The sequence below is a fragment of the Tursiops truncatus genome, chromosome 1, assembly GCF_011762595.2.
Source record: "Tursiops truncatus isolate mTurTru1 chromosome 1, mTurTru1.mat.Y, whole genome shotgun sequence".
Taxonomy (NCBI): domain Eukaryota; kingdom Metazoa; phylum Chordata; class Mammalia; order Artiodactyla; family Delphinidae; genus Tursiops; species Tursiops truncatus.
The window spans coordinates 177,613,655-177,639,856 of record NC_047034.1 but is presented as its reverse complement, the minus strand read 5'-3'; the positions used below and the strand labels follow the sequence as shown (position 1 = coordinate 177,639,856).

The window sequence follows — 26,202 nt, the reverse complement described above, 5'->3', positions numbered from 1 at the left end:
GTGTGAAACCTACCTCGTACCAAATCTTCCTGGTCAACTAATCCCTTCTTGATGGGTTCATCTCTCATCACCACATCGCCACCGTGCCCAACTGGTGCACAGAGCTCCTTTGCATGGGTGGTTCCCACCGCTTAGCATGTCTTTCCTCCACTGTTTCACCTAACTTGAGGGCAAGAGCTATGTCTTTCTTTTATCTCTATAAATTCAGTGTCTTGGTATTCAGTACTCAGCCAAACGGGAGGATGGTGGGGGTAGGTGGGCAAGTGGAAGGACGGATGGATGGACGGATGGATGGATGGATGGATGGATGGATATTCGAAAGAGTGGATGGGTAGACGGGTAGGTTGGGTAGATTAGAGGACGGGTGGTGGATATGTATATGTGGATGTGGATGGATGGGTGGGTGGGTGGGAAGATGGGTAGATGGATGGATGGATGGATGGATGGATTGGTGGAGATGGTTTATTGCGTTAACATGTTGCGTTCTGAATCCTGCTGGGACGTCTCTAGAAAAAATCATTTCTACCACTGGTGTCTTCTGAAGAGAAGGAAGACAATCCCCGAGTGGGTGGGGTAGTGGGGGAGTTTGGGATGCACATCTGGAGTGATAAGGAATTTCAGAGTGATTCATAAAGAAGTTATCGACTAGCAAGAGTGTGATGGAGGGTGTACAGTAAGTTAAAGTCAGAAATAAGGGCCTCATTTCTAAAGCTTAAAAACTAAATTTGATGGGGCTTCCCTGGTGGCGCGGTGGTTGGGAGTCCGCCTGCCGATGCAGGGGACGCGGGTTCGTGCCCCCGTCTGGGAAGATCCCACGTGCCGCGGAGCGGCTGGGTCCGTGAGCCATGGCCGCTGAGCCTGCGCGTCCGGAGCCTGTACTCCGCAACGGGAGAGGCCGCAACAATGAGAGGCCCGCGTACCGCAAAAAAAAAAACAAAAACTGATTTTGAAAGAAAGCCTCTACTATTTATCTCGGTAAATAACAAGTGTTCTTGTAAGGAAACCTATCAATGTTGGGAATGTCGTCTCGGGTTCAGGGCCTGCTTCCCAGGAAGGACTCCAAAGGAAACTTAGGCGATTGCTTTTCTGTGATACAGATGGGCTGAGCTGTGTCAGAGAGGTCAAACCCAATGCAGAACTTCCCCCGCTCATGTTTTTATCTGTCTCTTTCCCTCTGATCTTAGTAGCTTTCCTCTCCCTGTGCTTAGTAAAATTGACATTGGCTAAAACGCACAGGTCAACATGCTAGAATCTATTCCTTTAATATTTACAATCTAGATTAATTTCTAAGCAGTGAAAACAGTTGGATGCCCAAGGGCAGGTCTCCGAGTGGCACACATTGTAAACCCCAGGGAGGTGGGGGACAGAGGAGGCAGGAGTGTCTGTGAATTAGCCTACACGCCTGCTAATTCCCTACCCAGGGCGAGGGCGTTGCAAAAATTCCTCAAAAAAATAATTTGAGGATGGAGGAAAATCTATTTCTCACCCTCCCGGATTCTTTCTGTCCCTCACTTTTTTTTTTTTTTTTGGTAAACTGTATCCCTATTCAGGGTGTTGCCTATAACAAGCAGGATTCAGGGAGTCGGTTTATTTCTTTAAAGAGAGCATTTCAAACACTACGAAAGTCTCAGCTCTCCTGACTCGACTGAAGATTCGTTTGTCCAGCTGATGTAAAAGGAAAAGACTCGAGTTGAACTCATTCCGCGGCTTTTAGGCTTGGGTCCTCCGGCTTGGGGTGGAGAGGACACCCACGTATTAGGGAGGGTGTGACTCTCCATCCCGAGAAGGAAGGGCTGTCCCCTCACCACTTGCAAGCGCTCAGGGTGCCTGTGAGTCCTGTCTCCCCCCAGGGTGCCTGGTCTCCCCCTCTGCTCCCCTGGGGCCTGCAGGGAAGGGCAAAATTAGCCCTGGAAATGGGCCGCAGGTCCTAACACAGCCCGGCAACCTGTGCGGCCTGAGGGCAGCCACGGGGCTCTTGGCGGCTCCCACTCTTCGTGGTTCTTTGCTGGGCCCTCCCGGTACAGCCTGTCTGGGGAACCGTCCCTTTGAGTTTTAGTGCGGGGACCTGAAGGATTTGATCCTCTCTCTGGCTCTGGTCTCCCCGGGCAGGCGGGCTGCCCCGATGCGAAAGTGAGGCCCAGGGACACCGTCCACACAGCAGGCTCCACTCCGGGGGCTCGGTGTCAGCTCTACGGGACCCCCGAGTGAACTCACCTTTCCCACGTGGATGGGTGAGCGGTGCCGGGGGGGTGGAGGGACAGAGCCACCGGGACAAATGAGCTCGCGTGGTGGAGGCCCCGCGGGTGACGGCTGCCCCCAAACGGGCTTTCCCCACAGGAGCACCCACCGGCTCCCCCTACGATGACCTCCCCGGTGAGCAGCGCCCCTCCGGGAGAGGCCCTCTTCCCCTCCTTGACCCCTCAGGACCTCTGGAGGCCCCCGATCGCCGGCTACTCGGGGTCCATGACCCGGCACATCAGCCACCGGGCCAACAACTTCAAACGGCACCCCAAGAGGAGGAAGTGCATCCGGCCGTCGCCGCCCCCGCCCCCTAACACCCCGTGTCCAGTCGAGCTGGTGGGCTTCGGGGACCTGCACCCGCAGAGGTCCTTCCGGGAGCTGCTCTTCAACGGCTGCGTCCTCTTCGGCATCGAGTTCAGCTACGCCATGGAGACGGCGTACGTGACCCCGGTGCTCCTGCAGATGGGCCTCCCCGACCAGCTCTACAGCCTTGTGTGGTTCGTCAGCCCCATCCTCGGTGAGCCCCGCTCGGCCCGCCCGCGAGGGCCTCCGAAACCTCCCCAGAAGCTTCCAGAAACCTCCGTGGAGGCAGCTTGAGGGTCCCCAGGGGGACAAGGGAGGGGCCAGAGTAAGTCCCCCAGCTGTGTGGGGCTGTACCAGAACACAGGTATGGCCGGTCAGACCCCGTATCTTAAGGGACTTTATCTAAACCAGATAAAGGACCAGACTTCAGCGGACCCCGAGGATTCCACCATCCCGTGCCAGGCGGTGTCATCAGAGGAGACAAGCAGTACAGCTGGGGGTGGTTTGGGTCTGGGAGGTCCTGGTCTTTCTTGGATTCCCAAGAAGGTCATGGCTCCTTCGTGCCTTGTAGGGGCCTAAGTAGAAAATTTAAGGAGAAGCTGAGTGATTCCAAGAGTCTGGTTATCTTTTGTTTTCTAGCTCAGGGTTCTGTTGCTGACTCTGAGTTTCATCATCTTATTCTTCTGATGCCCTGGGGACGTTTGAGTGCAGGTGTTTCAGGAATCTGATGAAGCTCTTTGGTGTTGGTCCCCATGAGCAATGGGGACCTCAGCAGTGACCAGTGACCTGCTCTATTTCAGGATTCCTACTGCAGCCACTGTTGGGCGCTTGGAGTGACCGATGTACCTCAAGGTTTGGAAGGAGACGCCCTTTCATTCTTGTCCTGGCTATAGGTCTGTTGTTTTGGAATTGAAATAAAATGGAAAAAAGAAAAAAGGCCCCAACTGCTTCCTGTTAGGAAAATCTAAAAGAGTGTTGACCAAAACAGTTATCCAGGTCGTGTCACTGGTGCGGTAGCGGAGAGCACCCTGTAATCCAGTCTGGGTTAACTGTGAAAATATCTCATTTTGATCACTTTTTAAAAATGAGTTAATAGGGGAGTTCCCTGGTGGCCTAGTGGTTAGGATTCCGGGCTTTCACTGCCATGGGCCTGGCTCAACCCCTGGTTGGGGAGCTGAGATCCCACAAGCTGCATAGCACGGCCAAAAAAAAAAGAGTTAATAAAGTCTATATCATTCCTGCTGTGCTTGATGAAATAAAAACCCTGATCCAAGTGCTTACGGTCTGATTAAAAAGGAGTTCTTGGGGCCCTAAAGATTTCAGCCTGGGGCTTTCCTGGTGGCGCAGCGGTTGGGAGTCCGCCTGCCGATGCAGGGGACGCGGGTTCGTGCCCAGGTCCGGGAAGGTCCCATGTTCCGCGGAGCGGCTGGGCCCGTGAGCCATGGCCGCTGAGCCTGCGCGTCCGGAGCCTGTGCTCCGCAGCGGGAGAGGCCACAGCAGTGAGAGTCCCCCGTACCGCAAAAAAAAAGATTTCAGCCTGAAGTGGTGGCCGCCGGGCCGGCAGGGCCGCGCTTCCCTGGTGACTCTGTTCTCCATCCCCAGGCGCATTGCTGGGCCTCTCACTCTTGCTGAACGGCAGGGACATCGGGACGGCGCTGGCTGACACGGCCCACGACCACAAGTGGGGCATCCTCCTCACGGTGTGCGGCGTGGCGCTGATGGACTTCAGCGCGGACTCGGCCGATAGCCCCAGCCATGCGTACATGATGGACGTGTGCAGCCCCGCCGATCAGGACCGCGGCCTGAACATCCATGCCCTCCTGGCAGGTAAGGTTCTGTGCAACTGGGACAAAATGCAAAGACGTGGGCGAGCACGGACGTGCTTGAAAGTGCGCCTCTCAAACCACATATGTCAACAGTACACATGTTATATACTATAATATCTATATTTAATCTATACTTCTTTTTTTATTGAAGTATAGTTGATTTACAGTGCTGTGTTAGTTTCAGGTGTACAGCAAAGTGATTCAGTTATATATATATAATCTGAATCTCTTTCAGATTCTTTTCCTTTATAGGTTACTACAATATATTGAGTAGAGTTCCCTGTGCTATGCAGTAGGTCCTTGTTGTTTATCTATTTTATATATAGGAGTGTGTGTATGTTAATCCCAAACTCCTAATGTAGCCCTCCCCGCTCCTTCCCCTTCAGTAGCCGTAAGTTTGTTTTCTATGTCTGTGGGTCTACTTCTGTTTTGTAAATAAGTTCGTTTGTATCATTATTTTTTTAAGGTTCCACATATAAGCGATATCATATGATATTTGTCTTTCTCTGTCTGGCTTACTTCACTTTGTATGATCATCTCTAGGTCCATCCATGTTGCTGCAAATGGCATGATTTCATTCTTTTTTATGGAAGATATCGTTGATATATATGCATATATGTGCGTATATAGCTCTGTATGTGTGTATATAACCGTGTGTAAATAGTGTTATACGTCGTCGATTCTCGTTATTCAGGTAGTTGTGTCGTTCAAAGGCGTCACGAGCTCTGAATTAGCCAACCTCGAATCATGGCCCGTGGAGACATACAGGGTTAGGTTCCTGCGAACCTCTGGCCACATCATTTTTGTCAACGGATCAATACCTAGCCTTGTTCTATGTGTTTCTGTTTAAAGACATCTTATTTAGTATATATCACGGATTCATTAACATTGAACTCACGGCCAGCAGCACTATGACTCGTGCCCGAACAAAGCTCGTCTAACGCACATATTTTCCCCATAAGACACATCGCGGGCACCGGGCACTTGGGAACCCTAGACAGCGGTAGCGCTACACTTGGGGGCTGTCGACTAAACAGCGTGTCACCCCAAAAAAGCACAAAACTGCAAACATGTAGCACCCACATGGACTATGAAAAGGATGGTTGTTGACAGTGTGAGAGTTGAAACAACAAGGCAGAACATCACTGTGGAAAGTCTTAGCCGGGACCGTGTGTGCCGGGCGACTCTTTCACTGCTCTGGGAATTCCCTGGTGGACCAATGGTTAGGACTTGGCGCTTTCACTGCTGTGGCCCGGGTTCAATCCCTGGTCGGGGAACTAAGATCCCACAAGCCGGGCAAAAAAATTTTTTTTCACTGCTCTGCACGTATCCGAGAGTGATTGCGTGTTACACATGTATTTATTGGGGTTACAAATCAATTTTACTGAGTAGGTAGATTTGAAATATGGAATCCGTGAATAATGACAATTGACTGTGTGTACACACACACGCACACACCTGTGCTGTGCTTGATGCCAGACACGAGAAACATTCCCACTGAGGTCGGGAAGGAGGCAGGAATGACCACCAAGGGGAGGGGTGCTGGGGGAGGGCTGGACTGCGAGTGTGGGGTTAGCGGATGCGAACGATTATATATAACATGGATCGACAACAAGGCCCTAGTGTACAGCACAGGGAACTATATCCTATATCCTGTGATAAACCATGATGGAAAAGAAGATGAAAAAGAATATATATGCATAACTGAATCACCTTGCTGTACAGCAGAAATTAACACAACACTGTAAATCAACTCTACTTCAATAAAATTGAAAGGAAGAAAAAACAAAGAGTCTGTGCTTGGACTTCCCTGGTGGCACAGTGGTTAAGAACCCGCCTGCCAATGCAGGGAACACGGGTTCGAGCTCTGGTCCAGGAAGATCCCACACGTCACGGAGCAACTAAGCCTGTGTGCCACAACTACTGACTCTGTGCTCTAGAGCCCATGAGCCACAACTTCTGAAGTCCATGTGCCTAGAGCCCGTGCTCCACAACAAGAGAAGCCACCACAGTGAGAAGCCCGCACACCACAATGAAGAGTAGCGCCCGCTCGCTGCAACTAGGGAAAGCCCGCGCACAGTAACGAAGACCCAAGGCAGCCAAAGATATAAATAAGTAAATAAATAAATAAATAGTTTAAAAATAAAGCAAACAAGACCTTCAAGGGAATCAACTGCAAAACAGTAAGAGAATTCAGTATGATGTTTGCTTATCAAAGTATCGTATAAAAATCAATCCCTCTAGCGTTTGTATATAAAACACTTACCTTGTTCCAAAGTAAACAATCCCATTTATAATAGCAATGGAAAAGATTTCTAAAAATCCAGGGAAAGATGTCATATGTGTAGGACCTGTGAAGAGGCCGGGGTGGCCCAGGAGCTGAAATCCTGAATCGGTTTTGTGCTTTTCCTCCTGTTCATGGTGGGGCTTTAGGCAACTGCTTGGCCCCTCCAAGCCTCAGTCGCTTCTTCTAGAAAACATCGTTGTTCATCTCTCTTTACAATCCCGTATGCACATGGGTCCAGGGAGCTTCTGCGTGGGTCCAGGCAGGCAGGAGTTTGGAGGGTCGGAAGAAGGAATTAGTTTTTTATCTTATATAGACAGTCCCCAACTTATGATGGTTTGACTTACGATCTTTTTGCCTTGACCAAAGCTATACACATTCAGTGGAAACTGCACTTTGAATCTGAAGTTTGCCCTTTCCTGGGCTAGCGATATGTAGTCCGATCCTCTCTTGTGATGCTGGGCGGCGGCTCCCATTCACCCCTGTGATCTCGAGGGTCAACAGCCCTACACGGACAACCGTTCTGTTTTTCACTTTCAGGACAGTCATCAGTCAATTACATGGGACAGTCAACACCTTATTATAAAACAGGCTTTGTGTTACATGCTTTGACCCAGCTGTAGGTTAATGGAAGTGATCTGAGCATGTGTAAGGTAGGCGGGGCTAAGCGATGATGTTCAGTAGGTCAGGTGTATTCAGTGCATTTTCTTTTTTTTCCCCTTTTTAAAAAATTGACGTATAGTTGATTTACAATGTTGTGTTAGTTTCTGGTGTACAGCAAAGTGAATCAGTTATACATATATTTATATATACATATATTCTTTTTCAGATTTTTTCCCTTATAGATTTTTACAAGATACTGAGTATAGTTCCCTGTGCTATACAGTAGGTCCTTGTTGGTTATCTGTTTTATATATAGGAATGTGTATTAAATGCATTTTCAGCTTATGATATTTTCAACTTACAATGGGTTTTTCAGGATGTAGTTCTGTAGTAAGTACATGAAGATCTGTACTCTTCTGAATTAGTTTTTTTTCTCTTTTAAAGTTGTGTTAAAATACACATAACGTAAAGTTTACCATCTTAGCCATTTTTATGTGTACAGTTCTGTGATACTTCCACACTGGTGTGTAGCCATCACCACCACCCACCCCCGAAATGCTTTTCATCTTGTGACACTGAAAGTCTATAACCATTAAATAATAACTCCCCAACCTCCCCTCCCCCAGCCCCTGGCAACCACCGTTCTACTTTCTGTCGCTACAAATTTGACTGCTCTAAGGAACCGATGTGAGCGGAATCAAACAGTATTTGTCTTTGTGGCAGGCTTATTTCACTGAGTACAATGTCCTCAAGGTTCATCCATGTTGTAGCGTATGTTAGAATTCCTTACTCTTTTAAGACTGAATAATATTTCACTGCATGTATAGACCACACTGTGCTTATCCATTCATCCTTTGATGGACACTTGGGTTGCTTCCACGTCTTAGCTATTGTGAATAATGCCGCTGTGAGCATGGGGGTGCAAATATGTCTTCAAGACCCTGCTTTCAGTTCTTCTGGGGCCTCTACCCAGAAGTGGAAGAGCTGGGGAACTCTATTGTTAGTTTTGGGGGGAGCCTCCTTATTGTTTCCCACAGCAGCTGCACTATTTTACATCCCCACCAACACTGCACAAGGGTCCCAATTTCTCCACTTCCTCGTCAACTTACTGTTTCCTGGGTTTTTAAAAAGTGTTCGATAGTAGCCATCCTAATGGATGTGAGGTTGCATCTCACTGCAGCTCTGATTTGCATCTCCCTGATGATCGGTGATGTGAGCACTATTCCATGTGCTTGTTGGCCGTGCGTCTAGCATTGGAGAAATGTTTATTCCAGTCCTCTGCCTATTGCTTGAATCAGGTTGTTTGTTTCTTCGTTGTTGAGTATAGTTCCTCAACTGTGCAAATGTATCGCTTCGATCATTTAAAAAAAAAAAAAAGTTCATAAAGTTCTCCCAAATCTGACCTTGATTAAGGGTCACCAAACTGCAACTGTGTCTTCAGAAGGAGTGGGGGAAGCTAATTAGGACCATGAATGTGGAAAGTTAAGAATAATAAATCTGGGGGGGGCGGGGGGGGCTAGATATGAGATTAAGAGGCCCGTAAGAAGAGTCTGGAACAAATGAAGTTCTACAGAAAGCCATTAAATAACTAGATTCAGGGTCATGTCCCACCATAGGGACATGTGGAAGGTTGGGCTGAATGTGTCTGAGTCCAGGCCTTTCCACAGGCGATTCTGTTGAAAAGGCCAACTCCTGACACGGCTGGATCTCCCCAAGTGGAGGGGAGGGAGGGCCCCTGCTGGTCGGATGCAGGTTCCCCTGCATCGCCAAGAGTAAACCAAGAGTTTTACTCATCCCAACCAGTAGCCTGGTCAGAGTATAGCTGGACTCAAAATAGAAAAGCACCTCAGATGCGTGATGTGCTGCAGAGGGGCTGGGCGGGTGGAGCCCTGGCGCCTGGCCTTGCTCTGCCACTGGGAGCCCAGCGCTGGGCGGGAGGAAACGGCACTTTCTGGAGGTGAGAATGTCTTTTGCCAATGGCCGGGCACCGTGTGGCATCACCTACATTTTCGTGTTGTGCTGTGTGAACCATTGGCTGTTTGCTGGGTCCCTGAGGCCGTGGGATCAGTGAGTGGGATCAGAGGAAAGGACCAGAATCCTGCAGCCCTCCTGTTCCCTGGTGGCTCCGGGGCCTAGGGAGCTGCCACCAGGGGTGACCCATGAGGGGTGACTTTCTTTCTTTCTTTTTTTTTTTTTTATAAATTTATTTATTTTATTTTATTTTTGGTCGCATTGGGTCTTCGTTGCTGCACGCGGGCTTTTCTCTAGTTGCGGCGAGCGGGGGCTACTCTTCGTTGCGGTGCGCGGGCTTCTCATTGCGGCGGCTTCTCTTGTTGGGAGCACGGGCTCTAGGCACGCGGACTTCAGTAGTTGTGGCTCACGGGCTCAGTAGTTGTGGCTCGTGGGCTCTAGAGCGCAGGCTCAGTAGTTGTGACGCACGGGCTTAGTTGCTCCGCAGCATATGGGATCTTCCCGGACCAGGGCTCGAACCCGTGTCCCCTGCATCGGCAGGCGGATTCTTAACCACTGCGCCACCAGGGAAGCCCAGGGGTGACTTTCTTAATGGTGGTCAGGCCCAAGGACGATGTCTCCAGGTGAGGAAGACAGGGATGGCCACGTGAATTCCCGCACGCACACGTGCAGTGGTCTGTGTGCTGGGGACCAGGTCTCCAGTGTTTACACAGCGCTGAAGCTGGGGGAGGGGCGGGACTCCGAGGGGACAGGTGACCCAGTGTCAACACTCACTTTCGCTCCTCCTAAGACGCTGTGTGCAGAGGGGACCAGAGTGTGGGCAGGCGGTCATCATGCCCTGGCAGGCGGCCCTCAAGGGCAGGGGACCGGGTCCCCCAGGGTCCCCCCGGAAATCCCATTCTCTTCTCCTTTTCTTTGGGGCGCAGGTGGGACAGATGATACATCCGGGTCCTTGGGGTGGATTTTACGAATCAAGTAAGGAAGCGAACACCTTCCTCGGGGGCTTTCTTCCCCGCTCCCTGCCCCGCTTCTCTCCCCAGGTCTCGGAGGAGGGTTCGGGTATGTGGTCGGGGGGATCCACTGGGATAAAACCGGCTTCGGGAGAGCCCTGGGCGGGCAGCTGCGGGTCATCTATATCTTCACGGCCGCCGTCCTGAGCATCTCCACCGTCCTGACCCTGGTCAGCATCCCCGAGAGACCCCTGCGGCCCCCGGCCGAGAAGAGGCCGGCCATGAAGAGCCCCAGCCTCCCGCTGCCTCCCTCCCCTCCTGTCCTGGGTGAGGAGGGCGCCGGCCAGACAGTCCCCTGCCTGCCGGCCAGCAGCCTCCACACCAACTTCTCCAGCCCCATCTCCCCGCTGAGCCCCCTCACGCCCAAGTACGGCAGCTTCATCAGCAGGGACAGTTCCCTGACGGGCATCAACGAGTTCGCCTCGTCCTTTGCCACGTCCAACATAGACAGCGTGCTCATCGACTGCTTCACGGGTGGCCACGACAGCCACCTGGCCATCCCCGGCAGCGCCCCAAGGCAGGCAATCAGTGTCAGCTTCCCCCGGGCCCCCGATGGCTTCTACCACCGGGACCGCGGCCTCGGGGACCGGAGGGACGTCGCCCTGGCCACCGGCCCCGACGGGGACGTGCTGAGGGTGGGCTCCTTGGACACCTCCAAGCCACGGTCGGCTGGCATCCTAAAGAGACCCCAGACCCTGGCCATCCCGGACACAGCCGGAGGAGGTGGCCCCGACACCAGCAGGAGAAGGAACGTGACCTTCAGTCAACAGGTAAAAGCAAACGTCCGGGGGCCGTGGGAGGGGGGAGCCAGGGGTCAGAGGGCACCGTGCGTGGTCCCCCCTCGTCAGATGATCTGGAAGGGAATTCCCGGCCCATCTGGGCATATCAGTCAGGAGGGACCTGGGTCTAATAGGTGGGCCCCAGGGACATCCTCATCCTTACATCCTGTCAGTGTCGAGATTCTGGGCCCGACGTGAGCCCACGGATGCCTTTGGGGTCTCTGCTCGGGGTCGCACTTTAAGACACTGGCCACAGCAAAGGCCCGGCTCTTTTAAACACCCTTACGTTGGCCCAGGGCTAATCCGGTGAGTTTGTCACAGCATCACGTGTACTGCGGTCATTCCTAGTCTTTTCCCTGAACGTCCAGCCCACTTTGGCCGTGTGCGCCCAGTGCCAACTGAGCTAAGTCTTCCTGAAGGACAGAAACAAAACATAAACCTGGCGGCTGTTTCTGGGGCCTCCTTTCCTCCCCAGGTGGGCAACCTTAACCAACCAGCCCAGAGGCTGTCGATACTCTGGATCCCAAAGGGTGCAGGCATGTTCTGGGAAGGAGAGAACCTTCCGGAAGGCTGTCTGTGTTGTATGTAGGATAGGCTGGAAGGCCACGAACTTTCATGTGGGATTTTAGCTGCTTTCAGAGTCCATGTTCTTGGAAGAGGCTACTTTATATTAAAGAGAGTTATGCTCATTTAAAGTAGACGTGAGGGCCTCCCTGCCCTCAGGGGCACGCAGGGGATGGAGTTTCCTGAGCAGGAAGCCTATGACCCTTGTTCAACCCTCACAGGCCCCCAGAGGGGCAGTTCCGAAGGCGGGTGACCTGGACATGCCCCTTGGACACGGCTGCCACGTGGCCGCGTCTCCCGTGAAGCAGGCCCCGCTCTGCCGGCCCGACCCTCCGTCAGACATCCCCACCCACACTCCCGTGCCTGGGAAGACCCCCTGATTTCGTGGGAGGCTGACATTGGGAGGTGGCCACGCATGTTCGCTTCGTTGTGAAATTCTGAAGCTTAACCACGCCTCCTCTGTGTTACCGCGAGCCGGTCTTAGGGCCACCTCTATCGTGTCTTGAACTCAATGTCATCCCATCTCGAGGAAGCGCTCTGCACAGGTGGGCGCCAGTCCTGCAGGGAAGCAGCCAGGTCCCCGTGGGCAGCATCCACAAGCTCAGATCTGGAAAGCGTCTGAAGAACTGAAAATCACCGGAAGGAATCCCATCCTCGGCAAAGGAAAGCCACCTCTCTAACTGCTCGAGTCAAGGGCATGTCATCCTCATTCCTAAGGACAGCAGAGCAGTTCATGAAGCCTCTTGTCAATACTGGGTCATCCTGTCCTGTTTCCCGAAATTCCACCTGGCCTCTAGATACAGTCCTTAAATTCTGGTTGAAAAATCTCTTCTTAATCCTTTTAAAACTTTCCATTTTCGAATCAGTTTTAGAGGAAAATATAAAGTTCATGAGCTAAATCTGAACACATCTGGGCTCAGTGGGGACACAGATGTCAGTCGAAGTCTTCCTCCGGCAGCTGTGGGCGACAAGCTCTGCTCATGCAGCTGCCCTTGGAACCGGCATCGTGGGCTGTTCCCTTCCTTCTCGTTCACCCACCTGGAACGTCCAGGTGCCGACCCAGCACAGGCTCCCGCGTGGACCCAGAGTAAGGCACCTTCTCTCTCGAGATGTCCAGCTCCCAGAGGCGTCCATTCACCTGGCTGCTGTCTGCACCCCCAGCCCAGGCGGGGCCACGGTGGGGCAAGGCCTTGTCATTCCGGGAACAGGCGGCAAACTGAGCCAGTGAGCGTATTTGGCGATGGAGTTGCCCTGACAGATGCTGGTGACGTGGAGCTGCCTGGGTGCCCGGCTCCCTCCCTGCACGGGCTCTGTTGGCCACCCTAACCCCTGTATAGGTAGGAGTCCCCTGTCCAGACGCCCAGTCACCTTGGAATCAGTCTTTTGCATCCTCTCTTACAGAAAAGATGAGACTTCGTAAGGTCTGAATTTCAACTGACCCGTATTGCTTTTCTTTCAAACGTATCCCACGTTTGGCAAGGTCATAGCTTCCTCTCTGTGGCCCAGAGGCAGGCACCGCGAAGGGAAATTCGGTTCTCAGCCGCTTCCGTCTCTGAAGAGACGCCTTAACGTCATTTCTCTCTTTCGGGTGGTGTTTGGTGTCCAGTTCTCACCGCCCAGGAAGACAAACCCTCCCAGCCTCTGGGTTTGTGTTTCTGATTCACTTTCTCATCGAAGCAAAACACGCGCTTCCGAGGGGTGCCTGGGGTTTGATGCGCTGAGGAGGAACTTTGGGGGGCTTCCCTTTCAGGTGGCCAATATTTTACTGAATGGCATGAAATACGAGAGTGAGCTGACGGGCCCCAGGGAGCCGTCGGGGCAGCCGCCGTCCATGAGGCACCTCTGCTTCACCATCTGCAACATGCCCAAGGCCCTGCGGCACCTCTGCCTCAACCACTTCCTGGGTGAGCTCGCGGCGCAGCCTCCCGCGTGTCCTGCCCCCCTCAGGTGGCCCTGCGTGAGGGGCAAGGCTCCGGATGCCCGGAGGCCTCTCCCCTCCACTCGGCCTCCCCAGGCGTCACCAGGGGCAGGACGTGGTGGGGACCGGCGGGGCAGGGGGGCCGCGGGGAGGGCTTTTCTCCAGGAAGAGCCGGGTCTCCACGGAGCCCAGATCCTCAAGACCAAAAGCTCTTTGGGCAACTCACAATTAAGGGGGGGCATCCCTTTCCCACTAGTGGGCTTGTGTCTTAAGCCAGTTTGGACCCCTCACGCTTAGAGCTGAGACGTAAACACACACAGACACACATGTCCGGTGCTGGTCTCAGGTTCACAGGCTCGGCTTTTGAATGACTACCGAGAAGCCCCACTTGCGTTCCATGCCCTTCGGTGTCTCTTTGCTGTTGGGTTGTTGACCGTCTGAGGATGATGAGGAATCTGAGATAATCTAGGCTCTCAAACACTGTGGGATGTAAATCAGAATGACCCTCTAGGAGGCAATTTGGCAACAGGCAAGGATCTTAAAAATGCCCATCACCTTTACCCCAGAGATCCTACCTATTTGGTGTTCTTTGCAAGGATGTAGTCCGAGGTTTCATCACAAATACATGTGCGAGGTATTTCTCACAGCACGACTCATGATAGCCAAAGACTGGGATGGGGGAAAGGGTAGATGTCCAACAATGGGAAGACGGATCCACAGTGTGAAGTATTTTGCTGCCATTACGATGGGGCTGTTCATGAATATTCAATGGCATAGGGAGCATGCGTGATAATTACTGGGGTCCAAGAGACCCCATAAATATCACCTCCTTCCTCTATAAAAGAGGAAATGCACGGGGAAATCAGAGGAAGGAGCGCTGTGGTTTTCTCGGTAACAGAGCAAATTAGATCTCTATCAACACTTGCCCTTCCTAATGTATTTCTCCCAGGTAAACGGGTGACCCCTGCCCCCGCACTGTGGCTGGAGCCCCACTGGCATTTTCTCGCCTCCCCTGCAGAGGAGGGGGAAACAGGAGGAGCTGAGGGTTAGCTTTCCTCCTGGCAATAACGTTCAGAGAAAGAATAGAATACAAAACCTTCACGTGACAGAGCCTATGTTATAAGAATATATATTTTAAAAAGACGGGTAGGAAACCTACAAAATTTTAACGGCGGTAAAGTCATGTCTGCGTGGTGAAGCTATAGGTAATTCCTTCTTTAAGTTTTGAATCGACAAAACTCACGGGCTCCTTCAATCATCGGTCAAAACCACCCGCGGGCGGAGGAGGGGCCCCGGGCCAGCGCCTGCCCCGCGTCACCGGCCCTTCCCCCCTCCCAGGGTGGCTCTCCTTCGAGGGGATGCTTCTCTTCTACACGGACTTCATGGGCGAGGTGGTATTTCAGGGGGACCCCAAGGCCCCGCACACGTCGGAAGCGTATCAGAAATACAACAGCGGGGTCACCGTGGGCTGCTGGGGGATGTGCATCTACGCCTTCAGCGCTGCCTTCTACTCAGGTACCGGTGGGCGGGGCTCAGCGGGGCGGGGCCTCCGTGGGAGTGATAACGGCCCCTGGGTTGGGTGGCTGGGACCCATTCAGTGAAGGAAGGTTGTATCTTCACAGCTGCAGACATAGCATCCCAATTTGGGGGGAGACAGCGCTGTTTTTTCTCCGTTATCCAGTGACCCGTCGTCAGGGGTCAGCTGGGGACGCTGCCTGGTGCTGCGCGGCGGGGCAGGGCCGGGTGGGGACGGGCGTGTGTACGGCCCTGAGTAAGCAGCTGGCTGGGATGGGGCGGGGTGTCAGGCCCGTAAGCGAGGGACACGTGGGGGCCCAGGGACAAACCACGAGGTCACTCCCGGGGGGGTGTGCCGTCCACCTGCCACCCCTACCCCACCCTTCCCATGTCGATTCTCATGGTGGCTGGTCCAGAGGGAGGGAGGGTGCAGGTCTGACCGGGGGTGCGGCTCGAGTGAGGCTGTGGAACACGTGGGATGGGTGCGGGGAGGCCGAGACGACCCTGAGGTTTGACCCTGCGTGCCCCATGGACCTAGGACGCTGTGCTGAGTGCCTGTGGGTTCCGGGGCGTCCCAGTGGTGGCCTAGCTGGCGGCGCACAGACCCCAGGCTTCCTCTCAGGGGTCCGCCCACGTTTTCAGTAAAAGGCCAGAGAGTCTGGCCTCTTGGCTTTTCCGGCCACAGGCTCCGGTGGGGCGACCCGGCGCTGCCCTCGAGGCAGACGAGGTGTGATGAGCACACGGGGCCGAGTTCCAGCAAAACTTCGCTGATGTGCCCGGGATTCGGATTTGTATGATTTCCATGCGCCACAAAAGATCTGTCTTCTTTGGACTTGTTTTGAACATTTAAAAATGTGAAAACCGTTCTTAGCTCCGGGTGGTACAGAAACAGGCTGCAGCCCAGACTCAGGCTGACGGCTGCAGACTGTGGACCCCGTCTGCAGCAAGCTGCAGCCCCACAGTCAGGACCGTGACTTTTGTAGGCGGTCAAGGGACCACATTATTAAGGAAGAATCTCTTGGCTCTCGCTGGCGGACCCCGGCGGGCCTGGGTGTTTGGCGGCACCAGGACGTGGGGAAGTGGCCCCGGGGTATTTGACTCCGGAAAGGGGTGTCATGCGGAACCCGAGCTGCCAGGCCCCTCAGGGTCCTTAGACACTGGCCGGCCGGGGTGGGGCTGTCAGTGTCCTTGTGTTAGGAAAGCGACAGAAGCACTACGGTTCGTGCAAGAACTCAGGGTTCAGCCGCAAACCCTAAACTCTCTAGCCTCTTTGATCTTTCCACCCAAAGACCCCTTCACCTGCTGCAGCACTTGGGGGCCTCCCCTGGGTGTGCAGGGGTCCACCCCAGGCACTGCCACCCATCCGGACGACCCCATCAGTGGTCCCTTAGCTCCCTGGGGCCCCCGATCGGGTCTCCCGGTCAGGGGCAAGCTGCCTGCCGGCCTGGCGGGCGGCCTGGGGCCCCAGGCGGGGCGCCACTCACCTTCCTCTCTGGGTCGCAGCTATTCTGGAGAAGCTGGAGGAGCACCTCAGTGTCCGCACGCTGTACTTCATCGCCTATCTGGCCTTCGGCCTGGGGACTGGGCTTGCCACCCTTTCCAGGAACCTCTACGTGGTTCTGTCCCTCTGCATCACCTACGGGATTTTGTTTTCCACCCTGTGCACCCTGCCCTACTCGTTGCTGTGCGATTACTACCAAAGCAAGCAGGTGAGTGCCGGCCTCCTTGCTTCGGGCCCCACGTCCAGGTGACTCTCCACCTGCGCAGGGTCCCGGGACCCGCTGCACAGCTCGGGGCCCCGTTCAAACGGGGAGACGATCAGGACGCACCGGCAGAGCACGAACCCCGGCAGGAAGCTGCTCGAGCAGGGAACTGGGGGGCGCTGGGAGAGCCGCAAGGAGAGGGCTCTGCGGGGCTTTGGGGTCGGCTGGGGGCATGTGGGCACCAAAAACTCAGCGGTCGAGGTCAATAATTCGTGAATGTGGTTTTTGTGAAAACGAGCATCAATGCCAAAAATCCACACTGAGCGAGAGATCGGGGACGTAAAGACAGGGTAAGGGACAGGGCTGAGCCGAGTCCTGGTGGCGTCTGAGGCTAAAGGAAAACTCAGGAAAATGGATCCCGTCTTTAGGTCAAATTTTGGTATTTTGTTCAGGGTGGATTTTCCCTTAACAGCTTTATTGAGCAGAAGTCACCACAATGCCACACAGTTCACCCATTTCCAGTGTACGATTCAGTGGCTTTTAGTGTATTCACACCATCAATTCCAGAACATTTTCGTCACCCCCCAAAAGGAGCCCCCTCCCCGTTGGCCATCACCCCTCCAGCCCTCCGCTCCCCTGGACGTTTCCCGTCCATGGGATCACGTGATAGGTGGCCTTGTGTGTCTGGCTTCTCCCAGCCTCACGTTTTCAAGGCTTATCCGCCCTGTGTATGAGTGGGTCCCTACCGCCTTCCTCCTTGTGGCCGAATAACGCTCCCGTCGTAGGTTTTTGGCCGTGACTTTGAGGCTTTACAATATGGCACTAAAAGGCCACCTTGACGGCTGCCTCTCCCGCAGCCCCTTTAACTCCGGGCCCCTGGCGCCTCCCCCAGGCCTGGCCCCGGGGGCTGACTCGCCCCCTGGACGGTGCTCAGGCTGTGCACGTGACCTGAGCACACTGTCCCCCTTGTCACCTCCCGGGAGCCCCCTTCACCGGGGTACGCGGACGTGCTGGTTCTCGGTGGAGGGCGGCCCTGCCCCGTGGGAGGGGACGTGGGGCCTTGGGCCACTCGACCCCGCTGGAAGGCTCGGGCCTCTGCTGCCCGTCAAGTCTTCTGGACACGCGGTCTCCGCTGGGCTGCGGGTCCAGGGCTCCCCTGCGACCTCCCCATGGCGGTGGCCCCCACGGGCTGGGCGGGTGTCCCCAGGACTCACGTGACACCAATTCGCGGGAACACAGCCTCGGCGGGGCGGGAGTTGTCCAGCATCCCAGAGGAGAGCACAGCTGCATCTGGGAGGGGGGCCAGGCCGGGCGGGACCCCGGGTGGCGCCCAGCCGCAGTCCGCGGGGTGCAAGTGGCCTGTGCTGGGGGCAGAGTCACTCCCGCTGCCACTTGGCAGCTCTGCTCAGAGACCACGTGTCACCTGTGTCCCCAGCGTGGTGCTGGCTGGGGGCGGAGGGAGCCTGACGTCCAAGGTGGAGGCCACAGGCCAGAGGAGCAGCGCTGTAGACCCTGGGATCTCTGAGCACGACAGGCGTCGTAGGGACAAGGGTTCAGAGAGGGCGGAGCTGGAGTGGAGGGGGCCGGGCCGGCAGGCCCCGCATCTCCTTTAGAGGCGGGAGACCGGGAAGAGGCCGTGCCAGCCCCTGCTGGCCGCGGGTTCCTTTCCTTGTCGTCATCCCAGAACACAAATATTATCAGTCTTGACCGGGCTCCCTGTGCACGTGGGGCCCGGAGGACGTGAGCTGCTGGGCACGGGTGCTGGGTCCCAGGGCCGCAGGGGGCCTGGTCTGGCTGACGCACATCTCTGGTCAGTTTGCAGGGTCCAGCGCCGACGGCACCCGGCGGGGCATGGGCGTGGACATCTCCCTGCTGAGCTGCCAGTACTTCCTGGCCCAGATCCTGGTGTCCCTGGTGCTAGGGCCTCTGACCTCGGCTGTGGGCAGCGCCAACGGGGTGATGTACTTCTCCAGCCTGGTGTCCTTCCTGGGCTGCTTGTACTCCTCCCTGTTTGTCGTCTACGAAATCCCTCCCGGTGACGCTGCCACCGCCGAGGAGCACCGGCCCCTCCTGCTGAATGTCTGACGTCCAGAGCCATGGCTTCGGCCTCGAGCCTGGGCCTGGGTTGGGAGCAGGCCGGCCGGCGGAAACCCACAGGGCCCTGGTGGATGGAGGCGTGATGGGTTTCCTGATGGGATGTAAATATGTGGTAAATCAATAAACGGCAGCAGCAAAGCGTACAGTTTCCAGTGTGGCTCCCCGAGGGGTGAGAGGTCACCTGGGGATTGGGCCACTCGCCACGGGGACTTGGGGAGGGGGCTGTGAGTATCATTTATGCATATATATATCTCTATATTACCAGCTGCAGCTTTGCACCCTGCCTCCCACCCCTACCCCCTGCCCCGAAGACACCTGGCAACGTCTGAAGATATTCTGGGTTGTCACAACTTTGCTGCTGCCTGGGAGGCTGTAAACACCCTACAGTGCACAGGGTGACCACACACACAGCAGAGAATGATCCGGCCCCGAATGTCCACAGTGCTGGCGTGCAGAGAGCCTGTCTAACTACGCTGCTTCCCAGAATAGAGTTAGAGCAGACAATGCTTTTGGGTCAGAAGACCTCACACTCATTCAGTCACTCACTTATTCATTCATTCATTCTCCCATCCATCCATTCATCCACCCATCCATCCCTCTATCCATCCATCCATCCATCCATCCATCCACACATCCATCCATCTGTCCATCCATCCATCCGTCCACCCACTCATCCACACATCCATCCATCCATCCATCCATCCACCCTGCAGATACTCATCAAGGGCCCTGGGAGTGGCAGGCAGTGGTAGGTACTGGGGACCCAACTGTGAGCATCAAGGCTCTGCCTCATGGGGCTGATGTGACAGGAGGAGAGACAGACAGTACACTGACCTCTAGGCCTGAGAATGATGCCAAGTGCTGGGAAGAACACAAGCAGGGTAGGAGGATGGGTGATGGGGTCGGGAGACAGCTATTCCAGGGAGAATGGGGCTGGTGTGTTCAAGGGACCAAAAGCTCAGACTGTGAAATGCCCCATAAGGTGGGAACTGCAGAAGGTGGAGCCGATGTCCCTGGTGAACGCCCATCCTGCCCTTGGACTTCACCCGCCCACCCGTGCCCACCATCTTCCAGTGCTGTTTATGGACCTGGATGAGCCTCCAACTTCTTGCGGGTGTCGAGATCCTTCGCCACGGGGCTTCTCGTCATCTTCCATCAGTGGACACCGCGAGCCACCGCGAGCTGGCTGGGCCCCTTCCTGGTGCACCCGGGCGGGTCCTTTCCCCGTACTGTGCACGCCGAGCAGGGAGGGGTGCGCCCAGTCACCGTCGTACCCGCTGCACTGGGCCCTGGTCACTCATACCCTCACTGCACGGTCCTGATGTTTGGGGGACACACAGGACACACTGACCAGAAGGCCCAAACAAGCAACAGGCGTCCCGGCCCCTTGCCAGCCCCTGAGGAGAGTCTGGTTTATGGGCAGCTAACGTGTCCCACCATCTTGTCCTGACCAGTTAGGGAGAGTTGGGTGCAAAACCCACAGCCCTCTGCAGGGGACTTTGGCCACCACCCCACATGGGCCACAGCTTTCTCACCTCGTCCACGCTTCCCCCAGACCCGCTTCAGCCACTGTCTGCTGCCCTCCTGGAGCTGAGGGGGCTCCCGTGGGGTCCCTGGGGTCCAGGCCCTTCCTCCCCGCCCCCTCCCTGGTCCACGAGCTCGTCTCCAGTCTGCCCTCACCGTCCATCTTCCACCCTGTGCTGGGGGAGCTGCAAACAGGTCTGAGCCCCTCTCCTCCCTCTTAGCACCTTCCATAGCTCCCCAGGGCCTAAGAAAGCCGGTCTAAGCCACTCACACCCAACCTGGGCCCCGCCCATCTCCCTGAGGCCACCACCCTCTGCAGCTGCAGCCACCCAGCCCTCTTCAGCCAGACAGATTCTGCCTGAGCTCGTGCTCTTCCCGCGGGTGAAGTCCTTCTACCTCCTTCCTGCCCATCGATTTCCGATTCATCGACTAAGATCCCTCTAAAACTCCGCCTCCTCTGAGCAGCCCGCCCTGCTTGAGATCAGTGAGGCCTTTCCCCATGGACTCACTCGGTAAACATCATGTCATTTTACCGTTCGTGGTCACGAGGTAAGCGAGGCAGGTCTCATCATACCCCGCTCTATGTGTAGGTGAAGCACAGAGAGGTTCGGTGACTTTTTAAAGTCACACAGCCCCTTTGGGCCTCCTTAATTCCCATGCTTTCTCTGGGACCCCGGACTCATCCTCCCCACATTTATATTGCTTTAGAAGACCTTTGGATTTTCTAGAAAACGTGGCGTTGCATGGCTGTCCTTGGCCTGGGCTGTTTTTGCCTAGAATCGTCAAATCTGCAAGCAAGATGAGCAATGGGAGTCTCCCTTCTCACTCTTGGCTTGCCGAACCCTGGGCCCTCTTCCTAGAACTTTGTCAGTAAATGAAGAACCCTTTCTCACGAGGGAAGGATTGTCATCAGCCTCCCTTTCCTAAGAATCCTCTCTGAGTCAGGCACTCTTCGGGACCAGTGGGCTGAGCAGAGCATCAGCCTGGCTCCAAAAAGCTGCCCTGACCTTCCGGTCTGTCCGCAGCAGGTGGCCGTGGGCACAACCCAGGATCCAAGCCAGGAGGCCCGGGACTCACCAAGAACCACAGCCGCTTGATTTCCACATCTCAGAGAACCACTCTATTGACTTAAAACTCAAGCCGTGATGATGGTGATGAGAGGGACCGCCGCTCGCCCGTGGGGGCTAAGTACATCTCCTCCCTCTGCTGGGAAGGAGGACCTGGGCCCTGAGACGAGCACTAAGTGCTGGCCCAGCTCCCACAGGGTCATGCGCCTGCCCCACGAGTCTGACCCCCGACCTGCCTCTGAGCCCCCCGGGCCCTTCCCGTGGCCTTGGCTGCCCACCCTCCTGCCTGGCCGTGGCCTCCTGGGTCTTGCTCCCCGGAAGTCCGCCCCGAGGGAGCGCGGGGTTCCATCTGTGGACAGAGGACAGGGAGGGAGACCTTTGCTCTGTGGTCCCGGGATGAGACTAAAACAAAGACCACTGAAAACAAGACAAGGACCATGCCACGCATCTTGAATCCACACCTGACCTTCCCTTCCGTGAACTTGAAGGTCAACCCTGTTCCTTGAGGCTCCTCTGGAGGGAGCACGCTGGCCCCTGAGCCACACTATGCATGGCACTGCGAACCCAGGGTGAAACCACAGCCCTCATCGGGTTGATTTCTGGCTTCCGAGGCTGTGGACGAGCCCCAGACCATGGGCTGGGATACAGGGCCTGGGTGAGGTGTCCCCACACCCATTACACCAGGCCACAGGTTTCTAGGGAACGGAGCTGGCCTCCCTGGGATCTGCCAGAACAGACAGAAGCGCCCCGGCTTCTCCCTGCTCTCAGGTGTGTTTGTGTGCTGTGCCCTCTTCCTGGCTGTGAGGTCAAGGGCACTGAGAAGCCTCCTGCCGGAAGACTTGGAGGAGAGGAGCAGGTGTCCTGCGGTGGGGGCACACTCGGGGCACCCAGGGCAGCAGTAGCTCAGGGGGACTTTTCAGGGCTGGGGGATCCTGGGGCCACGATGCTTGGAACTCATCCGGGCTGAGGGTGCGGCGTGGGTCCCATCGCAGATTTACCGAGGGCCTGCTGTGTACACGCTAGCACGGGGGCGAGAGCGTCCGTCCCTCACTGTAACATCCACGCCTGGGCTGTGCCCACCCCACCCCACCTGCAGCCCCCAGCCCCCTTCTCGGCCACCGCTCCCCCCTGCTCCAGCCATGACCTGTTCCAGTTGCCCTTTGCCCAGAACACCCCGCCTTCATCTCCAACCCACCCGGCCCCCCGGGGCTCCCTGCCTCCAGGAAACATCAGTTATTTTGCAAAATACTCGTGGTACCCACACGCCTCTCCCCTGATCGTCTCAGCCGAGGGGTGGGCTCGGGGGTTGGGGGAACCCTGACTGTCCCCTGCAGGCTGAGCTGCAGATGTCGCGGGTGGGGGGGGGGGCGGGGGCGGGCGGGCTGGTGGGCACAGAGGGATGGCGCCTGGGCTTTGGAGACACTGCCACCTGGTGGCCAAGACTGGGTATGTCAGTGAGGACCGAGTTTCACATCTGCTCTGGGGCAGGACCTGCAGCAGAGCCCGTGCAAGGAATAAGGGGAGTGGAGAGGACCTGCGAGTGACAAGCAGTGGTCAGGTAGACAGAAGAAACTGGCCCTAAGGCAGTCTGCCGGCCTCAGGGATTCTCCCTGGGCCAAAAGGGTCTACTAAGAAGTGCCTTTATTAAAGTGATTTTTTTTTTTCCTTGGCTGCGGTGGGTCTTCGTTGCTGCGCGCGGGCTTTTCTCTAGTTGCGTCGAGCCGCGGGCTTTTCTCTAGTTGTGTCGAGCGGGGGCTACTTTTCGTTGCGGAGCACGGGGCTCTAGGTGCGCAGGCTTCAGCACTTGCAGCACGCGGGCTCAGTAGTTGTGATGCGCGGGCTTAGTTGCTCCGCGGCATGTGTCCCCTGCATTGGCAGGCGGATTCTTAACCACTGCACCACCAGGGACGTGCCCTAAAGTGCTATTTTTAATCTCATTCGCGGCACTGGCTGTCCACACCCGAGGGGTTCACCGGAGGTCACGGTCGTAAAGCGGCTGTCCCCTCCTCACCCAAAACTCTTTGCCCAGGACTGGAGCCAGAGGGGCTGTGTGACATCCTGGAGCGAGCATAGCTGAGGACTGGGGGTGGGGTGGGGTGCGGGACTAAGAAAATTGAAGGGGAGGGAGGGGTCACTCCAGGAGCCACAGCAGAGGGGCCAGATCCCCGGATGGGGCTAAAGGCACTTCTAGCTGCTCGTCCGCGCCTGTAACTCAGCAGCATACTTGGACAGTGCGCCAAGGCAACTTCCTCTGCGGGGCCTGTTCATTCATCCAGCAAACATGAAAGGAGCACACGCATCCCCCCACGCTGGAACGTGGTCCAGGAAAGAGGTGCCCGGGTAGGGGTGCAGCGGGGTGCCCGTGGAAGCACAGAGCTGGGTTGGGGCGATGCAGGGGCAGCTTCTTCAGCCTGGGGGCCCCAAGAGACCAAGAAGAAACAATTACACACAGCGGGGAATCTCGCTGAAGCAGCTGAGAGCCCTGCGAGGACCTGGGGAAAGGACCCCTCGGATACTGAGCCCCCCGAGGGCCCACAACGCAGGACAGAGAACCCAGTGAGGGCAGGCGAGTCCCAGGGGAAAGGCCGGGCTGCTCCGTCCACAACGGTAACTGTAGCCCCACCAGGCCCAACCCCGAGCGCCAGGACTCCAGTGACGGCCCACTCGAGCCTGTAGCCGCAACGAGCCCAGCTGGACAGCCACACGCAGCGGCTGCCTACCCTGCAGGCTCATCTGGCTGCCCCTCCCTGGGAGGGGACAGGGAGGCCGAGGGCCCCCATCCCTCAGTGTCCCCACAGGCCCCTGGGAAGGACCTGCTCGGAGCTCCAGTGCAGGACAGACCCACGCACTGGTCTTGGGGCCCCTTCGCTTGACCCCAGGTGTCTGGCTAACCGGTCCTGTTTTGGTTCCATAGCTCCGAGTTCAGGAACACGCCTGCACTGACCGGGTTAGCCGGGAGAGGCTGAGGGTGGTATCGGGGCTCTGTGTTGGTGCCCTCCCACCTCCCTGGGCCTCGCCTGAGGTTGGCAAAGTGTTCGCGGCTCGGATGCAGGGTCCCCGTGTGTCCAGGCAGAAGCACGCGACCCTGGCCCTCCCTCAGCAGCTGTTTTGTGTCCACGATTGCACAGCTGTGCACGCAGCCCTGGAATCTGATGTCTTCTCGGAAGGTCATTGCTGATCTCTCTGCTGTGTATCCTCGCCCTGGAGGTAAGTGGCCTTGACTTACGCAGGTGCTGCCTAAGTGACGTGCCCCGTTCACCTGAACTTACCACGGACAAGGACCCATGTGGCAGCCGTGAGCCCAGCCCTGCCAAGTGCCACTTTCTGCGTCCACGCTGCAGGGAACCAGAGGGGCTGAGCCACCGTGCCCAGGCCGAGGGTCCGCCCACCTACCTACTGAAAACTTCAGCTTCACAAAGGGCACAGTCTACATGAGAGACAGCCCTATACACTACTGACACCATGTATAACACAGATAACTAATAAGGACCTACTGTACAGCTCAGGGAACTCTATTCAGTGCTCTGCGGTGACCTAAATGGGAAGGAAATCCAATTAGGAGGGGAGATATGTATATGCACAGCAGATTCACTTTGCTGTACAGCAGAAACTAACACAACATCGTGAAACAACTATATTCCAATAAAAATTAAAAAAAAGAAAAAAAGAGACCAGCAGAGGTGGCACCTGGATTCCACCCACTCACCCCACTGCCCCATCCCACCTTCTCATCCGTGACCCATGACGACAGTCACATGTGCCTCCCATGGCGCCTGCAGGGCCCTCACTTTGTTCCCCCAACTACCCAAACTGCCCAGCAGGGCTCCTGCTGTTGGAGGGCACGGAAGTGTCTCTAGGGCCACTGATGGGTAGGCCACCTGCACCGTTCCGGTTGGCAAAGCTTTCTCATGCCCTAAATTAGGTGGTGCCCGACACGTGCCGTCCCCCAGGCCTTCACCACAAGGCGGACGGACCCTGGCTGGTTTGAGGCCGTTTACTAACAATGAGCACTCGGGGCTGCTCACGCTCCATCATCACGGCCAGACCCCAGATACAGAGGCGCGCATATCAATTTCCAACGGCAGTCTTGAAGCTTCAGGAAATGCCGCGAACCCAACCTGGTGACTGCTGCCCCCTCGTGGCCACACGCACACCCTGCAGGTGACCCGGCGCGCTGTCACTGGGTAAGATTCCCCCATGGGGCTTGGAGGCATCCTCAACCTGGAGGGCACCTCAGCTGCTGAAGGCGGGCTGGGGGTACCGGCAGGCCTCGGCGAGAGGCAGAGAGGGGACAGGCAGGAGGCGCGGCCAGGGGCAGGAGGCCACTGTCCTGGCTGGTGGCTCAGACCTCTCCTCAGCAGAGAAGGAGCCACAGGCCCACGCGCCTTGGAGGACATCCACAAATTAGAGGTGCGGGTCGAACGGCACGGGGAGGAGTGAGGAGGGGGCGTTCTGGTCCCAACGCCATCACCCCGGTTGATGAATGCCCATTCATCAATGCCCACGGATGGGCACTGAATGCCCACTGCCTGGGGAGCCACTGCACGTCCTGACTGTCCCGAGTCAGCAGGCTGAAGCCTCCCCGCGAGGGCGGTGTACCCGCCAGAGAGGCCCTTCCCCCCAGACGGTGCAGACGGGGCTCTCTGGAAGCTGTTTTGGAGGGTAAGCAGTGTGCTGGCAACGCAGAGAACCAAACCATCCCCCTGCCCCTCCGCACCCGGCGAGACCCAGGTCAGAACAACGGCCAATACGCCTCCCCCGCCCACCGCAGGGATGAGACGCAGTCCACGCAGCCGC

General features: G+C 56.2%; 1 protein-coding gene across 2 annotated transcripts; it reads left to right on the top strand.

Moving 5' to 3' along the window:
- Positions 1–2,361: 2,361 nt before the first annotated feature.
- Positions 2,362–18,938, top strand: SLC45A1 (solute carrier family 45 member 1). Of its 2 annotated transcripts, XM_033863351.2 has the most exons (8): positions 2,362–2,758; positions 3,345–3,437; positions 4,147–4,371; positions 10,269–11,008; positions 13,332–13,485; positions 14,838–15,014; positions 16,518–16,723; positions 18,533–18,938. In XM_033863351.2, exons 1-8 carry the CDS (start codon positions 2,362–2,364, stop codon positions 18,800–18,802), a joined length of 2,262 nt encoding a protein of 753 aa, XP_033719242.1. In that variant the 3' UTR covers positions 18,803–18,938. The 2 variants fall into 2 exon arrangements, with proteins under 2 accessions (XP_033719242.1, XP_073648469.1); XM_073792368.1 differs by lacking the exons at positions 2,362–2,758; positions 3,345–3,437 and having other exon boundaries at positions 4,263–4,371; positions 13,332–13,512.
- Positions 18,939–26,202: the final 7,264 nt, after the last annotated feature.